Source organism: Streptopelia decaocto (genome assembly GCF_964273445.1).
Source record: "Streptopelia decaocto genome assembly, chromosome: 12".
Taxonomy (NCBI): domain Eukaryota; kingdom Metazoa; phylum Chordata; class Aves; order Columbiformes; family Columbidae; genus Streptopelia; species Streptopelia decaocto.
In genome coordinates this window covers 12172712-12189467 of record NC_138667.1, presented here as the reverse complement: position 1 = coordinate 12189467, position 16756 = coordinate 12172712, and the positions used below count along the sequence as shown (strand labels likewise).

General features: G+C 36.8%; 1 protein-coding gene across 2 annotated transcripts in view; it reads left to right on the top strand.

Annotated features, from left to right (window-relative positions):
- Positions 1 to 16756, top strand: part of GABRB2 (gamma-aminobutyric acid type A receptor subunit beta2) — a gene marked incomplete at both ends in the record, with an annotated part of 143931 nt that overhangs the window by 118979 nt on the left and 8196 nt on the right. For both annotated transcript variants that reach the window (XM_082063821.1, XM_082063820.1), the window contains 3 exons: positions 4802 to 4939; positions 6569 to 6721; positions 7840 to 8084. In XM_082063821.1, coding sequence (XP_081919947.1) covers positions 4802 to 4939; positions 6569 to 6721; positions 7840 to 8084 — 536 coding nt within the window. The remainder of the gene's footprint in view (positions 1 to 4801; positions 4940 to 6568; positions 6722 to 7839; positions 8085 to 16756) is intronic.

Below are 16756 nucleotides of genomic sequence, written 5' to 3'. Positions count from 1 at the left end.
TAAATCAAATAGTGTTTTGTGCTGACCTCAGATTCTTGCAAAAATGACTTGCAGCATTTTTGGGCTTAGTATGCTTTACTTTCTATGTTACTGACTGATAATGTTAGAAACATTGAGCTGACATTCATTAACTCTGCCTTTTTCTTGTCAAGAGACACAGATGATTCTTTCTAGAGTTCCTTTTATGATTTTAAATTGGTCTTTAAATAATTTTAACTTGTAAGTAGAGTTGTTTTGAGTCTCAGATACGTGCAGATGGAGTTCATTATAGCCACAGGTATCTGTAAAACATCCGCTAGATACATGAATAGACCCATTCTCTCTTCTGGCCGATGTTTTGCGGATATTAGACTTATATTGAATTATATTTGGGTGCTTTTCCAGTACACAATAGAATTCATTTGCAGATGACTATAATGTTATTTTCTCCCCTTCTCCATGTTATGAAATGAATAGAAGGATTTAACTTTCTTGGAAAGAGAAAGAAGTATTTTAATGAAAGCTTGAAGAGACTTCCTGAAATTCTTTTCCATACCTGCTAACAAGTCTTGTCATTCAGTGTCCAAGCCTCAGCCTCACATTTCCCTGGTGTAAGTGCCTTACGCAGCAGGGAGCTCTGCACGGTCTCCCCAAAGCAGCCCAGAGTTGCATAATTTGGAATCTTTGGTTTAAACTTTTGAGAGAGATTTTCAAAGGAGTTCAGCTCTCCTCAAGTAGTTGTCGATATTTGTTTAGTATTAAGGCTGTGAGAATGCTGGTGCATTCAGCAGTCTGCTGGAACAGAAATCCTGGAGTTCTTTCCTGCATTAAACTTGGTACAATTAGACAGTTCAAGGCCAAACCATGTATGGGCAGTTGGGCAGAAAAGTTCTACTAACAGATGTTCCAAAAAATAAAATAAAGAGCCATTTGAACTTTTTATAAAACATATTTTCTCTTACATAAAAAAGTGGATTTTTCCTTGTTGTAACGTAGTTTATAATTCATTTTGTTGGAAAGAAAAAGAAAAGATGGATTTGTTAGTTATGAAGTTTAATGGTTAAATTACTTCAAAATTAAATAATTTACCTTGATTAATCCTACTGACTTCAGTAAATGGTCTTAGATTCTGGCACCTCCTGTTCAAGGAAAGGGTAGATTTGAGACACAACCAGCAAAACTCAGCAGTATCACAAAGTTAAGAGTGAACCCTCACAACAAGGTATGTAATATTATTCTTTCTACTCTCTAAGGATGTCCTTTTATATTTTTCATAATATATATTTGCTTTTCATCTCAAGATCAGCCAATTTATTAATTTTTCTATATTTTTAGATTTTCTTTTTCTCTCTGAAAGGCTAGAGTGAGACTTGACAAATATGAAGTGGTGATAGACAAGGAAACATAAGTAAGCTGTCTGCCTCTTTTCTGAAGATACACTTGTAACCAGAAGAATAAAAGATACCATGATAACCTGATGAATTTCAGGTCTGCAGAATCTGCACAGATTCCTTATACCATGTAACCCTTGGAAAAATGACCAAAGAACTTACTGAACTGAATGAGGGATTTGTGCTTCGCACAAATACCGAGACAAATGTGTTCCCTTTAAATGTCTTATTGAAGTGGGCCTGTCTTGCCATGAGCACAGCCGTTAATGACCTCCATCCATGTACCACTATCTTCCTGGAAAAGTTCCTTTTAAAGCAAATGAAGCAGATCTAGCGGTACTTAAAATCTAGTATCCTACAGAGAGTAGAAACAACTCGTTAACAGCCAGTGCCCCAGTGTTAACAGTAATTTGCCTCCCTGTCAAACAACAGCTTCTTCACTGCGAGAAGGTACAGCAATAGGTGTGATGGTTCTTTCCACCAGCATTTGGGAATGTGACAACAGGTGTTGCTATTAGTGGATTCAGGTGGTAAGTAACAATTTGCAAAAACAAAGTCTGTTTGCTGGAATACAGCTTCTACAGGTATCCACTGGAGAACCAAAGGATGGGGCCGGGCGGGGTGAGATGTTCACACCCACAGCCCAGGGAGGAGGAGCAGAGTTACCAAGGTGTTACATTAACAGTGTAAGAGCCAGAACGTGGTAGAAACTTTCACCACAAGAAATAACGAATGTAGAAAAGCTAAATTAAATATTACAGTATATGGTCAAAGGTTTTTATGTTGTATTTCACAGCTCAGGTCTGTTAGTTCAGAAACTATGGTAATCTCATTTACATGACTAAGTAGAAGTATTCCTCATTTCTTAAAATACTCAATGCTTAAAAGTGCCTCAGTATTTCAGGTCATTTTGGAAGGAAAGTAAGTTTCAAAGTATTGTGCTCTTTCTTCGTGTACCTTTTGCTATCTTTATATTGTGGAGGAAATATAACAAGGTTAATTGAATAAATGAGAGATAGGGAGGGAGGCTCACTTATGATTAGACAGTCTCAGAAAATCATAATTAAGCAGCAAAATACATTATTTCCTCATGAGCACAAAGCAATTTCAGTCTCCTGGGTAAGTCTGTAGTTTTACTCTGGAAATAATTTAACCAATGCTATAGAGCAATTAAAAATCAGTTATAACAACAACCTTGGTTGAACTAAGGATGCCTTGCTTAGCCATCGGAAATCATTGTGCTAAAACTATCTGTATCTCTAAATACAGTATCTCTTGGTCGATGTGCAACAATTTTGTGCTGTAAATTTCATCTGAGACAATTCTACATCGGGTGCTAAAGGTTTTCCTGTGCAAAGTTGCAACAAGAGAAAAGCAAAAGTAATCACATGTTGAACTTCATGAAACAAATTCAAAGCTGATAAATTCTGATAATTAAAAATGCAGATTTGAACATACATCTTATCAAAGTGTGTAAGAAGCATCACTATGATGCATTTCTTTGCAGTGCTAGGCTAATGGTTGGACTTGATGATCTTAAATACCTTTTCCAATCTAAATGATTTTATGGAATCCTAAATATAATTGTGGAGTCATGGTTAGTGCTTGTTTGATTACAAAGGATAGGCTTTCTGCTGACAGCAGTGGTTTTGGCTCCTTTTCAGACCTCTCCTGTTTTAGACTCTGAACAATTAACATACAATAAATGCAAAGATTATGATATCTATGAGATTCTTTGTTTCATAAAAAATGAGTATAGAGGAATTTAGCCAATTCTTTGATGGCACTGTCTGAACAGAGGAGGGAAGCTAAATATTAGGGGCAGTTATTAGTCCAAATTATGTTCACTTATTCCTTTGAGTCTTATCTTGTTGAAATGAAAGTATGTAGGGGAACAAATCAGTGATCACTGATGATTTGTTGGTGTGAATTTAAACTGTTTCTTAAGGAGTTCTGGATTTGTCAAAGGCTTACCATGTTCCACATTGTAAAGCTTTTTCTCCCTTAACTGTTGAAGCTTATTTAGAAGATACAAGCCTCTTTTTTCCTTTGGTTGGTGTCATCAGCTAGAGCTAGTAAACTTTTGGGTAGATGGAAATATTAAAGAAGAACTTATTTCACAAAAAAATGTTTAAAAACTGTTTTCTTATCAGTTATGCTGTCAGTTTCAGCAGCTTTGAAAGAAAAGCAGGTTCCATCTTGAATTCTTGATGAGCTGTTCAAAATCTGTCCTGAATGAATTCCATTGCTCTGATTCATTAAATTAGTTTTTCATTTTCTGCCTTCAAACTACTCTAGATTTGCTGCTAGCCTCATGACAAACAGAATGAGTCTTGCATTCTGGAATTGCTATCAGTATGCTATAAGAATGTAACTACCAAAATATTTTAAAACTTGCTCTGTGCTGGTTAGATTTTTATGGTTATTTCAGTGTTTTTACAGAGTATTTGGCTCATATCTTCAAAGTCACTCGCCTTCTGCTACTGCTGTGCACCTGGATTACAGATAGATGATAAAACTGTTTCCATGCATTACTCTTTTTTTATAGTTTTCAAAAATGCGTGATCTGCATTGTTCCTTGAAATTAAGTGCTCCTGAGCAGTCTAAAATGTTTTTTTTTATTATATGATTTTGTCCTTTGACTGTGGGTGAAAACTTAATGTCAAATATATAACATTTTATTATGTCAGTTTCCTAAAAGTTCATAGTCACTATTCTGAGTTGTCCTTTAGCTTTTCAGTTTTTTTAACAACAAAAGCCTTTAGGAGGCTAAAAACCTTCATGAATATAATATTTCCTGGGTTTGTAGCAGATTTATTTCTGATGTCTACTGATCAGTTCTACCTACCATCTCTGGAGTGTGCAAGTCAGTTCAGCTGCCATTTGGTGAAAGCAGATTCGTATTTCATGCATATGCTTTATGACTCTGTGACCATGTTCTGTCTGTTTGTTTGTTTGTTAGTTGGGTGTTGGGTTTGATTTTTTGTTTGTTTATTTGCTTATTTTTTGGTTGGGGCCTCACCAGCTCACATTTCTGCCTCCAGTGCTCATGTTTCAGCCCAGGGGCTGAGATTGTAGCAAACCCACACTGTTTTGTCCAGTCTTGGGGATCAGAAGTTGCCTTAAGCTGAATGTACAGTTACTATCTGTATAGGGGATGTGTGTAGTCTTAACTTGTTTTTTAAAGTTTCCTTTATTAATATGTTGATACAATGTATCTTTAAAATACAAATATTAAAATACATCTAGGATTGCCATTTGAAATTTTGTTTCAAATTACCTGTGTCTGTCTGTATGGTGATACCTATCATGTTATTAGCAGTTTAGTTTTAGAAATATACTTGAAGTTATTTTCTGAATTAATTATCTGGGCTATTCTCCATCATTTCAGAAGAGACATGTGTCTTAACTGTTTACTCCTGTTTTTATAGATGGCTATACCACAGATGACATTGAATTTTACTGGCGTGGGGGTGATAATGCAGTTACAGGAGTGACAAAGATTGAACTTCCACAGTTCTCCATTGTAGACTACAAGCTTATCACCAAGAATGTTGTTTTCTCTACAGGTTTGTGAAGGGGAAGCTAAAAGGGGAATTCAGTGGGAAGACCTTTAGAAATGGGGTAATTCTCAACGTGCAGTTCAGGATCTGAGCAAAAATTTTAGAAACAGCAATAAATTAGATCAGCAGTTTTTATTCAGCTTTCACAGTGTATACAACATCATTCATTAACATCTGAAGAGAATATAGTAGTCTGTCATGTTTAGGCTTAATCAAATAAGCTGTATTATGTTTTCCTATAAAAACTGATTAAGCCACTTATACACCTCAGAGCCCCAAACCCAACAAGAAGCAACCCAGCCTGTAGTAAACTTAAGAACCTTTCTCTTGCTATTTCTAGATGTTACTTGTGCTAAGCTGTGGATGTATTAAACTAATTATTTTGTCTTTGCTGTAAAACCTTTAAAAATCCTTGTTTCACAGTGTGTGAGCCAATGCGGGCAGGTCATGAGAAATAAACAGAGGCCACGAATGCAATTGAAAAGAGCAAATTTATTTTAGTTACCTCACTACTCTGAAACAGCACCTAAGCTCCTGGGCAGAGGTGGCACAAGCGGAGATACAGGCACTGCAGAATTCAGCCCTGGCAGGAGATCCCTGGGCCTACCGTATTTGCCTTTATTTCAAGTTTTCAAGCAGACTCAGCCTCCTGGTGTGCTCTGCTCTTTCTCACAGCAAAGCAGGAATCTCAGGCATAATGATAAGGTGCCTTAGAGTTTCTCACAGGCCCATGTTAACTAACACAGAGGTTCTACTTGTCAAGCACACAAGGTCAGTAGAACAGTTAACGTGGTGTATGTGTTTTTTCTACAGCCCTGCCGCAGTCGCTTGAGTGTATTTACAATGATCCCCTCGCCATTCTTCCGCTATTCCCACACAGGATTTGCAGTTTGGCCTGTGCTAGCAAGCATATGACTTTCTGAAGGCTCAAAACATGCTTTGTGAGGAGGAGTAGAAAATAAAATTGGATTTCATAAAATAAAACAAAACAAAACAATTTAAAAAACCAACCCAAAGCAAAACCAAAACAAAAAGCCCCAACCAAACAAAACCAAAACCAACCTGGTACATTTCAATGAAATATTAATTCATTCAAGAGAGACAAGTGTTGGGTCGGGCTATTACTGTATGATGTTCTCTACCTACTTGAGAAAGCTGTTATTTGTATTAAAAAAATTCTTTAGACCCAAGCAGAGATGGGACCTGAATAGTCAGGTCTAGGTACCTATTTCAGCAAGTCTTTCATGGACAAAATTATTTCCGGTGTCCAGTGACAAAGGGCAAGGGTTGCATTGCTTGGAGAGCAGGTTAGAGTAAGGGTTACAGTGAAGTAGGCACATAGCTCAGCTATCCAGGGAAGAAGCAGTTCTATGTTTTGATGCTCGGAAATGTATTTTGGCTCTTGATTGTTGAATATTATACTTAACAAGAGATGCACCAAGAGCATCCTTGTACCCTTAGAAATAAAAGATTATTTAATCCCAATTCTTGCTAGAAATTCTGCAGCTGATTATACACGATCTTTCAACTCTGCGTGTACTCTATGTTATGCAAAACAATAAAATCAAAATGACAGGAAAATGTTTTCAGGCTTTATACAAGTAAATTACGGCCATACCAAATATTCTCTTTTAGGTGCCTACCCAAGGCTGTCTCTCAGCTTTAAACTTAAGAGAAACATTGGTTACTTCATTCTGCAGACCTACATGCCTTCTATTCTGATCACTATCCTGTCCTGGGTTTCCTTCTGGATTAATTATGACGCTTCAGCTGCAAGAGTTGCTTTAGGTAGGCGTTTTTACACATCTCCTGCAGTGTGCATTAGCTGAATGCTTTTTCTTGCTTCTGGCTTAGTGGATAGTGCATGATTTGAAAAATAAATCCGCTAGATCTTTTTATGTCTGGCTTGTTAAGCTTTGTATTATTTGAATCAGCATTTAAATAATCACAATTTAAATAAAAATGAAAGTGATTTCATGTCTGAATTAGCTAACTGTATAATCATTGTAACCACAATTAACCTAATTGTCTCAGCATTTTCAGTTGTTGGTTTACTGCTTGTTTTTCTCCAAAGAGAATACATTGAGTTTGCTTTTGCCCATGGCTGTCCAGAATACAAATTCAGCACTGTGTTATGGATTATAAGTTGCTTTTCCTTTCAGGTATGAACTAAATAAAGTTTTACTAAGGTTGTATATCTAACCACTTTTTAAATTGAAGGCTTTTTTTTTCTTACTGGTACCTTACATTCTAAAAGCAAAACCATTTTCCTAATTAATTTCTAGAGTACTTTTATATTTTATCACTAATCCCATGTGTATTTGTTTATACTGTGCCTCTTGTCGGAGGATCCATGCATGTTTCAAAAATAAATATGAGTATCTATTGCCCAATTTTGTATAAATCAGACCAATTCCTGTCAGTACAGCCCTCATATAGATAAAATAAGTAAATTGCCGTAAAACTTACAATTGAGAATCTGACATTTTAACTTTACTGAGTTTTACCATGCCTTTCCATGTAGCATTTTCCCATAGGAATTCAAGACTACAGCCATCCTGAAAATGCTGGAGAAATGCAAGATAACAGTGACTCTAGGCTGGTAACTTATAACCAAGGCTCACTAGGGAAGGTTACAGTTTAGCTGGTTGAAAAGATACTAATAGAATGCAACTGCTGTTTGTTTGGTGGAACACTATTACAGGTGTAATTTTGTTTGCTGTACAAGAAATTAAAGACAAAGATAACAAATATAGATAGAGATTGGGGGTGGGGTTTTTCTTCCACCACGAAAGCAAATCATCTAGAATTTTTTATCTCTAGCATTTGAATATTACGAGCTATTCTTTTAGAAAATTAAAATTAATTCAATGAATAGACTTGTCAATTTTTTTTTTTTTTTCCAGGAATCACAACTGTGCTCACAATGACAACAATTAACACCCATCTTCGAGAAACTCTTCCCAAAATTCCATATGTGAAAGCCATTGATATGTACCTTATGGGATGTTTTGTCTTCGTTTTCATGGCTCTGCTGGAGTACGCATTGGTCAACTACATCTTCTTTGGAAGGGGACCTCAACGTCAAAAGAAAGCAGCAGAAAAAGCTGCCAGTGCCAACAATGAGAAGTTGCGAATGGATGTCAATAAGGTAAATTGAAATGGGGATTTATTTTTAGCATTGGCCCAGGAAGGCAGATGTTCACTTCTGCCAGGCAGAGCTTTAAAATGTAATTTCTCATAGAAATGAGTGGAGTGGGATTATTATGATCTTGTTTTAGCTCTGCAGAGCAGTGTACTTAGCCACCTCAACAATGAATGCTGCCCCCTAGCCTGGAAAACTGAATGAAGATTTTCTAAAGCATGTGCTCACTTCAGCTTTACTGTGAGATGTTTTCTCAGTCAGGATGTTCAGTTAAATATGTTTAATCTGTTTCCAAAGGAACAAATCCAAAATGATGGCTATAGCTGATATTCTAGTAAGAGCTGTATGGAACGTTGAAAAGAAAACCAAATTTACCCTACTTTCATAAATCTTTCAGATGACCTGGATAAGAAATATTTGCTGCAGAAGTTTTTAAAGCTTGAAAAGTTCACATATTTTCAACATATAATGGCCCAGGATACTGTTGACTAAATGAGAAAGTGCTCAGAAATAAAACATCAACTTGCTATGCACTTAATTTTGAATCTAAAAATGGTCCTCTGGGAATGGAGAGTTGAGGCAGAAAAAAGATTTGCCAAGATACACACTTTTGGAAGAAGTACCCATTATGCTTAATGAAAATGGAGCACTTATCATAAAGCACTTGTCATTTTTCACTTTGACTATTTTGGATGAGTTTCACACAGTGACAAATCTGGGCTGAATGCTAAAATGTACTCAGTGTGAAATGTATAAACTTTCACACACATGCAAAATTGGAAAGTTAAATAAAGTTGTTTGTTTGTATTTTAATTTGTAATTCAGCATGATACTCCAAGGAGAAAAAAATCAAAATCAGAATTTAGAAGAAACAAAACAACAACAAAAAATCCCATAAAACCCCATACCTGAACTGGGGAGGGGGGCGGGGAAAGATGTTTATTTGTGAAGTAGAAACATAAGTTTCATACAGCTCTAGTGGTGGAATTTCTCATGTCTGTTCAGAACTTCTACGCTACCGTAGTGTGTCTGTTGATGGAAGGACATATAGGTTGTAGCTCATAGTCTTTTAAGATTGATGATTATGTTTTTATGGCTCAGATCGCACCCTCTTTTTTTTTTTTTTTTGAATTTGTGAGAAAAATGAATGAAGGCGAATGCATAATGGTGAGATTAATTTTGAAGTTATGGTACCATAGGTCACATTTTACCATTGTAAAGTTCACGGAGACTCTGTAAAATCTTTTTTTCTATTGTTTTTTTTTTTTGGCAATGATAAAAAAAGTTGCAAGCTTTTATTTATTTTGTCAAATTTATTTTTTAAAAATCCGTTTCGCTTTAAAATATCAAAGCTGTTGACTAAGAAACCCTGTAAGTAACTTTGAAACTAGATCTGTGTTTACCTGAAGTCTTTCCTCTAATACCAATGAAAATTTAAAGTCCATGGGTGTCAGAGTATCACCTCTACCTGAGGTATATGTTCGTATACTGTTTCACTTATTATATTTTCTATATACTTATACAATGGAGCTTTCAGCCATGTAACAGAACAGCCGAAGTCTTGTGGCAAATTGCTAATCATGAACTAGAATCTGAAAATACTAACCAGTGTACTAATCCAATCCAGTAAACAGACTAATTAATTCCCATAACTGTTGCAGAAATTCACCAGCCTACAGGGTTAACACAAAGTATCCTGGGAAGAACTTATATATTTTTTTATACCGAGCCTTTTGCTTAATATACCAGGCCTGTGTGGTTCATAGTCTACGGCAGTTCTTCTCTGCTATCCAGATACGCTCTGATCTGATAATCAGGTTTGCAATCCCTTAAGCAATAGATAGAGAATCAAATAGGAGAGGATCAGAAAAGAGTAGCGATCAGAGAACATTGTCCTGCTGCCTATAGATTGCTGCGGGGAAGGGGAAAGGAGCTGACAGCTGTTCTTGCTGTTTGACCGGCAGCAAGAAAACAGATTCATATTTAATGGACCTGAATATTTTATCTATGAAAGGGGGCCAAATATTACATAATTTTTTCGTGTACAAAAACCAAAAATGAGTCTGAACTGCTGAATTTTATTCAAATGCAGGTTTCCATGAAAACCCAAATATTTTAGGAACAGGACCAAACCAATGCAGTATGAGTATTCTTTTGTGATATTACTAGGTTCCTCTTGTATCACTACACAGAATACTATGAATTTATGTTTGTAACTTCAGATACTATGTGAGAAAAGATTAATGCCATGAGTAATAAGCCTCATCACATGAGGATGAAAACTTCTATACAGCTCTGTTACTGCATTCAGCATAGACATTGTAAATAAAAAAGAAAAGGCAGATGTTTATTGGAACTGCTGCTTGTAGTGCAGCATCTTTGTCTATGTGTTACAGACCCCCAAATCTGTACTAATTTTCTGCAGATTCCAGCACCAATTTTTGTAACAGCCTCTTACAGCTTTTCTGAGCAACAAAAGGTGGTGAGAGGAGAAGTGCTGATTAGGTCCTTCCACCCCAACTACTTGCAAAGTCAAAGTAGAAGTTAAGACATGCACCTTTTATGCTGTTGAATTCTCTGGTATGGAGAGATTCCAGGGCAGGTACAGACATTTGTAGTTTCTCTATTTGTGCTCAGTGTTATTCAGAAGGTACTAGAGAGGCTACAAAGCAGTATGGATGCCCAACAGAAGCTGTTCTTTCATGACTGTGGTATCTGCTGAATCCAGTGTAATCCCTTGGAGATTTGGTGACTCAGGAGGGGAATGTCCTGTGTTTTTTCCATTTGAGCGGACACCATCAGACTCGCTGCAGATTTTCACCTGGGCTGTTCCAGAAGAAACTGTGGCCAGATCTTTCATTGAATTACATATTGTATTCATGTCATATGCCCGATGAATGTGGTGGTTTTGCTTTTGTTTCACTTTTTTAGAATCGTATAATAATAGTTTGGGTTGGAAGACACCTTCAAAGCTCATCTAGTTCAACCCCCTGCAATACGCAGGGACATCTTCAACTAGAACATCTTGCTCAGAACCCCATCCAGCCTGGCTTTGAATGTCTCCATGGATGGGACATCTACCACCTCTCTGGGCAGCCTGTGCCAGTGTTTCACCACCCTCATAGTAAAAAAATTCTTCCTTATATCTTGTCTGAATCAGCACAGGAGATCGTAACTTCATATCCTCCCTCATTTTCAAAGATCATTGGCTCTGTTTGGGATAAGGGGAAAGAAGATAAGGGATTAGGCCTATATCTTGGTTTGCTTCTTGCATTCTGAAACCTGAGTAATAAAATCATGGAGAAATTCTAAGTATGTAAAAACTCTAGGAAGATTCAGACTCGATTACAAGCAGATATGTTACCACAGACTTGCCAGGTCATACTGGACTTGCTCAATTTCCTTTGTAGTGATGTCAGGTTAAAATGGCTGTGCATATGTTCATTCCACTCTTGAAGCTTTCCAGGCTACATATAGCAGTTTATTCCTTTAGTCTGAGTCATCATCTTTTGCCTTTGTCAAGGCTAATTGTTCTCTCTGTAAACAGTCATATTGTTGCTCCCAGGTAAATCATTGGCTTTCTTCTTACTCTGTACATTCTTCACTTATGATTTTCTCACCTCTTTTTGCAAGCATACAACCTTATGTTATTTCTTCAAATTTCTTTATTATCTTTAAAGTTTTTTAATCTCTTCTGTTCTGAATGGCATAGTACTGCAAGTGTATATATATAAGGATAGGTAGACTGGGAGTGTTGTATTTCTGCTTGAAGACCTAATACGTGTCATGAACTATGGTATATATACCATATATGTGTATGATATATATGTATATATATATACAATTTTTTTCTGTGGACTTTTCTCTTTTAAATAGTAATGCTGGTGGTCCTCAGCATCCTTCTGATCCTTTTTAGGCACATTTCATGCTATCTTTTCTTTAGGGTCTGCCCTTCTGCCAGATGATTACCAGATATGTTAAAAAATAGGGCTAAATTCTAACCTCTGGCTTCACAATATCATTCAGCTGACTGTCTTCCTTTGGGTAAATGTACATATATCCTGGACATTTCATCTCTTCAGTTCTAAGATAACGTCTCAAAGGCTTTTCTGAAATCCATAACTTTCATCTTTTAATTCTGTAATTATATAAAAATGCTCTGGAAAGATTTGGTCTAGAAGCCTCTATGAGGCTTTTTTATTTCTAATTGTAATTTTGGTTTCTGTTTCCTTTTGGGATAAAAGGGGATGGAGGGAGGGACAAAGGGAAACAAGCTACTGTGATATAACCCTTCAGGTTTTCTCCTTTATGAAGATGACTCTGTGTATAGCCTGGTACCACTGCAAAAAATTTCTGATGTAGAGGCCCGGCCATTTTAATATACTTAATTTCTGTTATTGAAGTTCAAATAAGGAGCTTCTTGGTGCTTTTTCAGTACTGACTTATTCCCCTTAAATTTCTTCCAGAATCCATTAGTCAAGATGGTTTTGATTAATTCTTATTTTTTCTCTTACATTATGGAATCCAGTAATTTTACCTTGGGAGTTTCCATCTTGGAACTGTGGCTTAGATGGATGTACTGATGCTGATCACTGTGATGTGTCTGATGCATCTTCTAGTCTTTGTGTTGTTCAGGATTTGTAGTCTGATCATCTCTGAAGCTATGTGTTTTCAACATATTTTCCTGTGTTCCTAAGTTCCCAGTCAACCTGCTGCTTATGTCTGTGTTACGTCTTTTGGATTTATTGCTGTTTTTTCCACAGTTCATCTAACGTATTTGATCCAGAGTACTACATATGTTAATTGACTTCTCTGGAGGTGTAAGTAAGGTGAAAATGCTTTTCAATATCAATTATATCTCTGTATTTGTTCTTCTGGATAGATCAGAAAACCTCCGTTACAGCTTTGTTGCAATTTAATGGAAACCAAAACTGTCACTGTAAAGACCATGGTAAATGTACTGGGCTGAATGAAAAGCTGATTCTTCTTCCTCTGTAAAGCCAGTGCTTCTTGCATCTTGCCAGCTGTACGTTTGACAAGGGGTGATTATAATGGAAAAGCAACTGTATGTGCCATCTTCTTCCAAAGCAACAGAGGCTGGAAGTGTGTCAGGCAGCAGAGACGATACTCGCTGTGAGTATTGCTATCAGTTCCTACATCAAGGCTCTTGCTAAGAGAAGGGCTGCAGATCCATCTGAGCACCTTGTCAGTCTTTTCTTAGACATCAGTATGGTTTCCTTACTAGGGTGTTGCCTAGAAACAGGATGTGCTCCTTGCATTTTTTCAACCCAAATATCAAACCTTATAGCAGCATTACCATGTAATGATTTGGTGCATCTTACCTTCCATTTCTAGTTCTATATTTAGAATTCTTGCAAGCATGTTATTCAGGTCATGTTTAAATTATTTCTAAATTATTTTCTTTTTTTTCTTTATAGTTAGATCATCTAAGTTTAGAGCAGTTAATTATTGAAAATTAACATTTCTTATCTAAAATTTATTTCCTATATTCTTTCAAAGTAATTTGATTTGTCACTTCACAGAAGCGGCATTATGTTTTGCATAACGTAAATACATCACTGAATGTCATTTTAGAATGTATACAGTTGCAGTAATAATTGAAGTCTAGACGTTTCCAGCCTAGCTTAAAGCAGAGATGCTGTAAGTGTACAGGCTCTGTACCTGAAGTACATGGTAACATGAGTCACATAAATAAAAATTTACCTCTAATTTTGCAATCATACTTTCTGAGTATTAATAGAGTAATTTTCCTTTGAAAAAGAGGGGAAAATGTCAGGATATTACGCAATACTTATAGAACTGTTTATACAGATTTATTCAGTCTTTTTTTTTAAATAAATGTGAACTGACATTGCTAACCTCTGCATGTTTAGATAAGGGTTTTATTCTGAATGCAAATACTCTTTTTTAAATATACTGAATTTACTCAGTAAAGAATTATTCATAACTTTAAAAATAGTCTTTGTATTACTTAAGGTATTCAGTCAGCACACCTGAAAATTACAGTGCATTGCTGTTACACAGTGCCAAGTCACAAACAAGTGAAATCGTCAGACTAATGAAGTTTCTGTATCAGAAATTTTGGGTACCAAGTAGAGAACATGGAACTTTAATATGGTAATGAGCTTAAACAGCATATTAATAGATTTTAATCACAATAGAAATGTTCTCTGGAAGAACAAATATAGGGCTTGGCAAGCTGAGAAGGTTTAAACAAATATAGGTATCTTTGCAATTCATTGCCCTCCTGACCCACTGTTATATCCACATTAGCACACAGTTGCTAAAGGAGATGAGATGACAAGAAAAGAACAAATAAAGGCTTAACCTGCCCTCAGCTGCACTTAACACTGTAACTTTCTTCCCCTTCAAGTTGTCTCACCTTTTTGACCAAGTAAAAGAGTCTGACCAAGTTTAACCAGCAAAGTTGAATAATTCTCTTAAGATCTTTCATTTTGAGAGGGCTGCACTGCATTACCAGAGCTTCAAGACAAACAAGACCACACAATTACCTGTTTCACAGGTGATTGCACCTAATTATTTCATCTGTGCAACTGGGCAGGCTGAGTACAGACAGTTTCTGGACATTTTATAGTCTAGCAAGGAAATGGGGCTCCCACAGCAGCCTCCTTCTGCAGGTGCCCACTTTCAGATTCACTGGCTCACGTATGTGTGCTGTTCAGACGTGAAGACTGGGGACTTTCTCTGTCATTGTGCCAGCAATGCACCCTCCGTTCCAGCAGCGCACTTCAAAATGGCATTGAGTCAGCTCAGGTAATGCTTCACTACCCGCCATTTCCCGTGACAGCTTCCAAACTTTTATTCACTTATTGGTGAATAAGTGGAAGAGCCTGAGCATTCTTTTTCCTGTCATATCCATAGATGTCTCCTTTGAGAAACAGAGGTGGAATTAGATAGAGTATATTTACTTGAGCCAATGTGAATCCATTGATACATGTGCAGGCTGACCTGTGATAGCTTCCAGTGTGCTGAAAAGTTGCTCTCCTCAATTTTCAGACTAAGGTATAAAGATGCATTAGCAGGGCTGCAGGTCTGAGATAAAACACCTTGCTCCAAAGTGATGCTCATTAGCTTAGGCTTGGCTAATGCTTTTATTTTCCCTCTGATTTATTGCTGTCTTGCCTCCAGCCTTTTCAGTTCACAGCAATATTTGTCCATTTCTATCTGGAGAAATCACATAAATGCATCTCTAGTGCGGAGAAATTATTGCAAAGGTACCTAAAATGAGTCAGTATTTATTACACAGGACTGCACGTTATACCCTACATGGTACAGGTGCTTCTAGTATAAAACACTAGTAAGCAGAAGACTGTAAAAGCTTTTAGAAAAAAGAGGAACTTTTAAATGGCTACATGCACAGACTCAGTTAATGAACAGGATATTAAAACACAAAGGTAACACAGAGCTCTTAAAATTTCAGTCTAAACTCAAAGCCTCACTGCTCTATACTGCTGGAGCTAATGCTGCCTTGCCAGGTTTAAGCAGAAGCATGCATCCTTTCCCATTCCCCTCCAAGGCGAGTTTTCCTTTTGTTTGAAGTACAGGTAAAACTGCACGAGGACTGATTCTTGATCTAGGGTCATAAGGTATTCCTGGTACAAAAGTTTATTGAAGGACATGTAATAAAAGTAGGCATGAATTATAAAAGCTCAGCCTTTCTCCTAAATTTACATTCATGCATTATTGAGGAACAACTTGTATATGAAACAATCAGGAATGCACATAGTGCTCAGCCAGCCTCTTCATGTTTTGTTAAAACCTGAGGTTTGATAGGAGTAAAATTGGAGGAAGTTCCAGTTTTAGCCCGCAGCACAGTGCAGAAGCAGTCAGAAGGTGATTTATTTCCATGATCCGTAGTGGTATTCCACATGACATCTGAATAAAGGTCAAGTCAACTGCATGAGTTTTTCTTTCTGCAGCCACGCTCCTTTGAATGCCATGTTTAATTAATGTAAGAACAGTGCATGTACACTCCGTTTGTCTAAAGCACGATATCCCTTTTGCTTCTGAAGTGCATCTACAAACCTGCTATCCAGCAATGACCCTTGATTAAATACACTTTCGGTTGCAAAAAATAACCCATTAATGGAGTTTATATTATTTCAGATTGTTCGGAAATAAGGCACAAAAAAGGCAAATGGTGTACAGTGAAACAGAATAAGCTGCAGTCCAGAAGCAGTGTCTGGCCAGTGAATTTAGTGAATTGATTTCCCAAAGCAGATCAGCTCTAAAGACTTTTACATGGTTTGATTGAATGACCACGAGTCAGCCAATTTCTATCCAAAAACTGAGTTGTAACTCTAATGTCATGTACCAGGGGATGTAACCTAGTTGTGCTCAAGAATCTTGAGATCACTGGATTGTGCACACTAGGGCAGCACTGAGTGGCAAGAATACTGTTATAATGGAGAAGGTGACGGTTTGTCAACAGTGCTTAATTCGTAGTGTCTGAAGTGGCACTCTGTTTGGTTTCTTTTTGCAGATAGCAATACAATGTTATATCTAATCTAGGGGAAATCAATTTTAGGTGATCCGAAATTCATATCAGAAGTGTTTATATAGTCAGAATGTTACTATCCCAAACTGGTAAATCTCTCTTTTCTAGTTTTTGCTCATCTTTAGTCTATCATTAACTA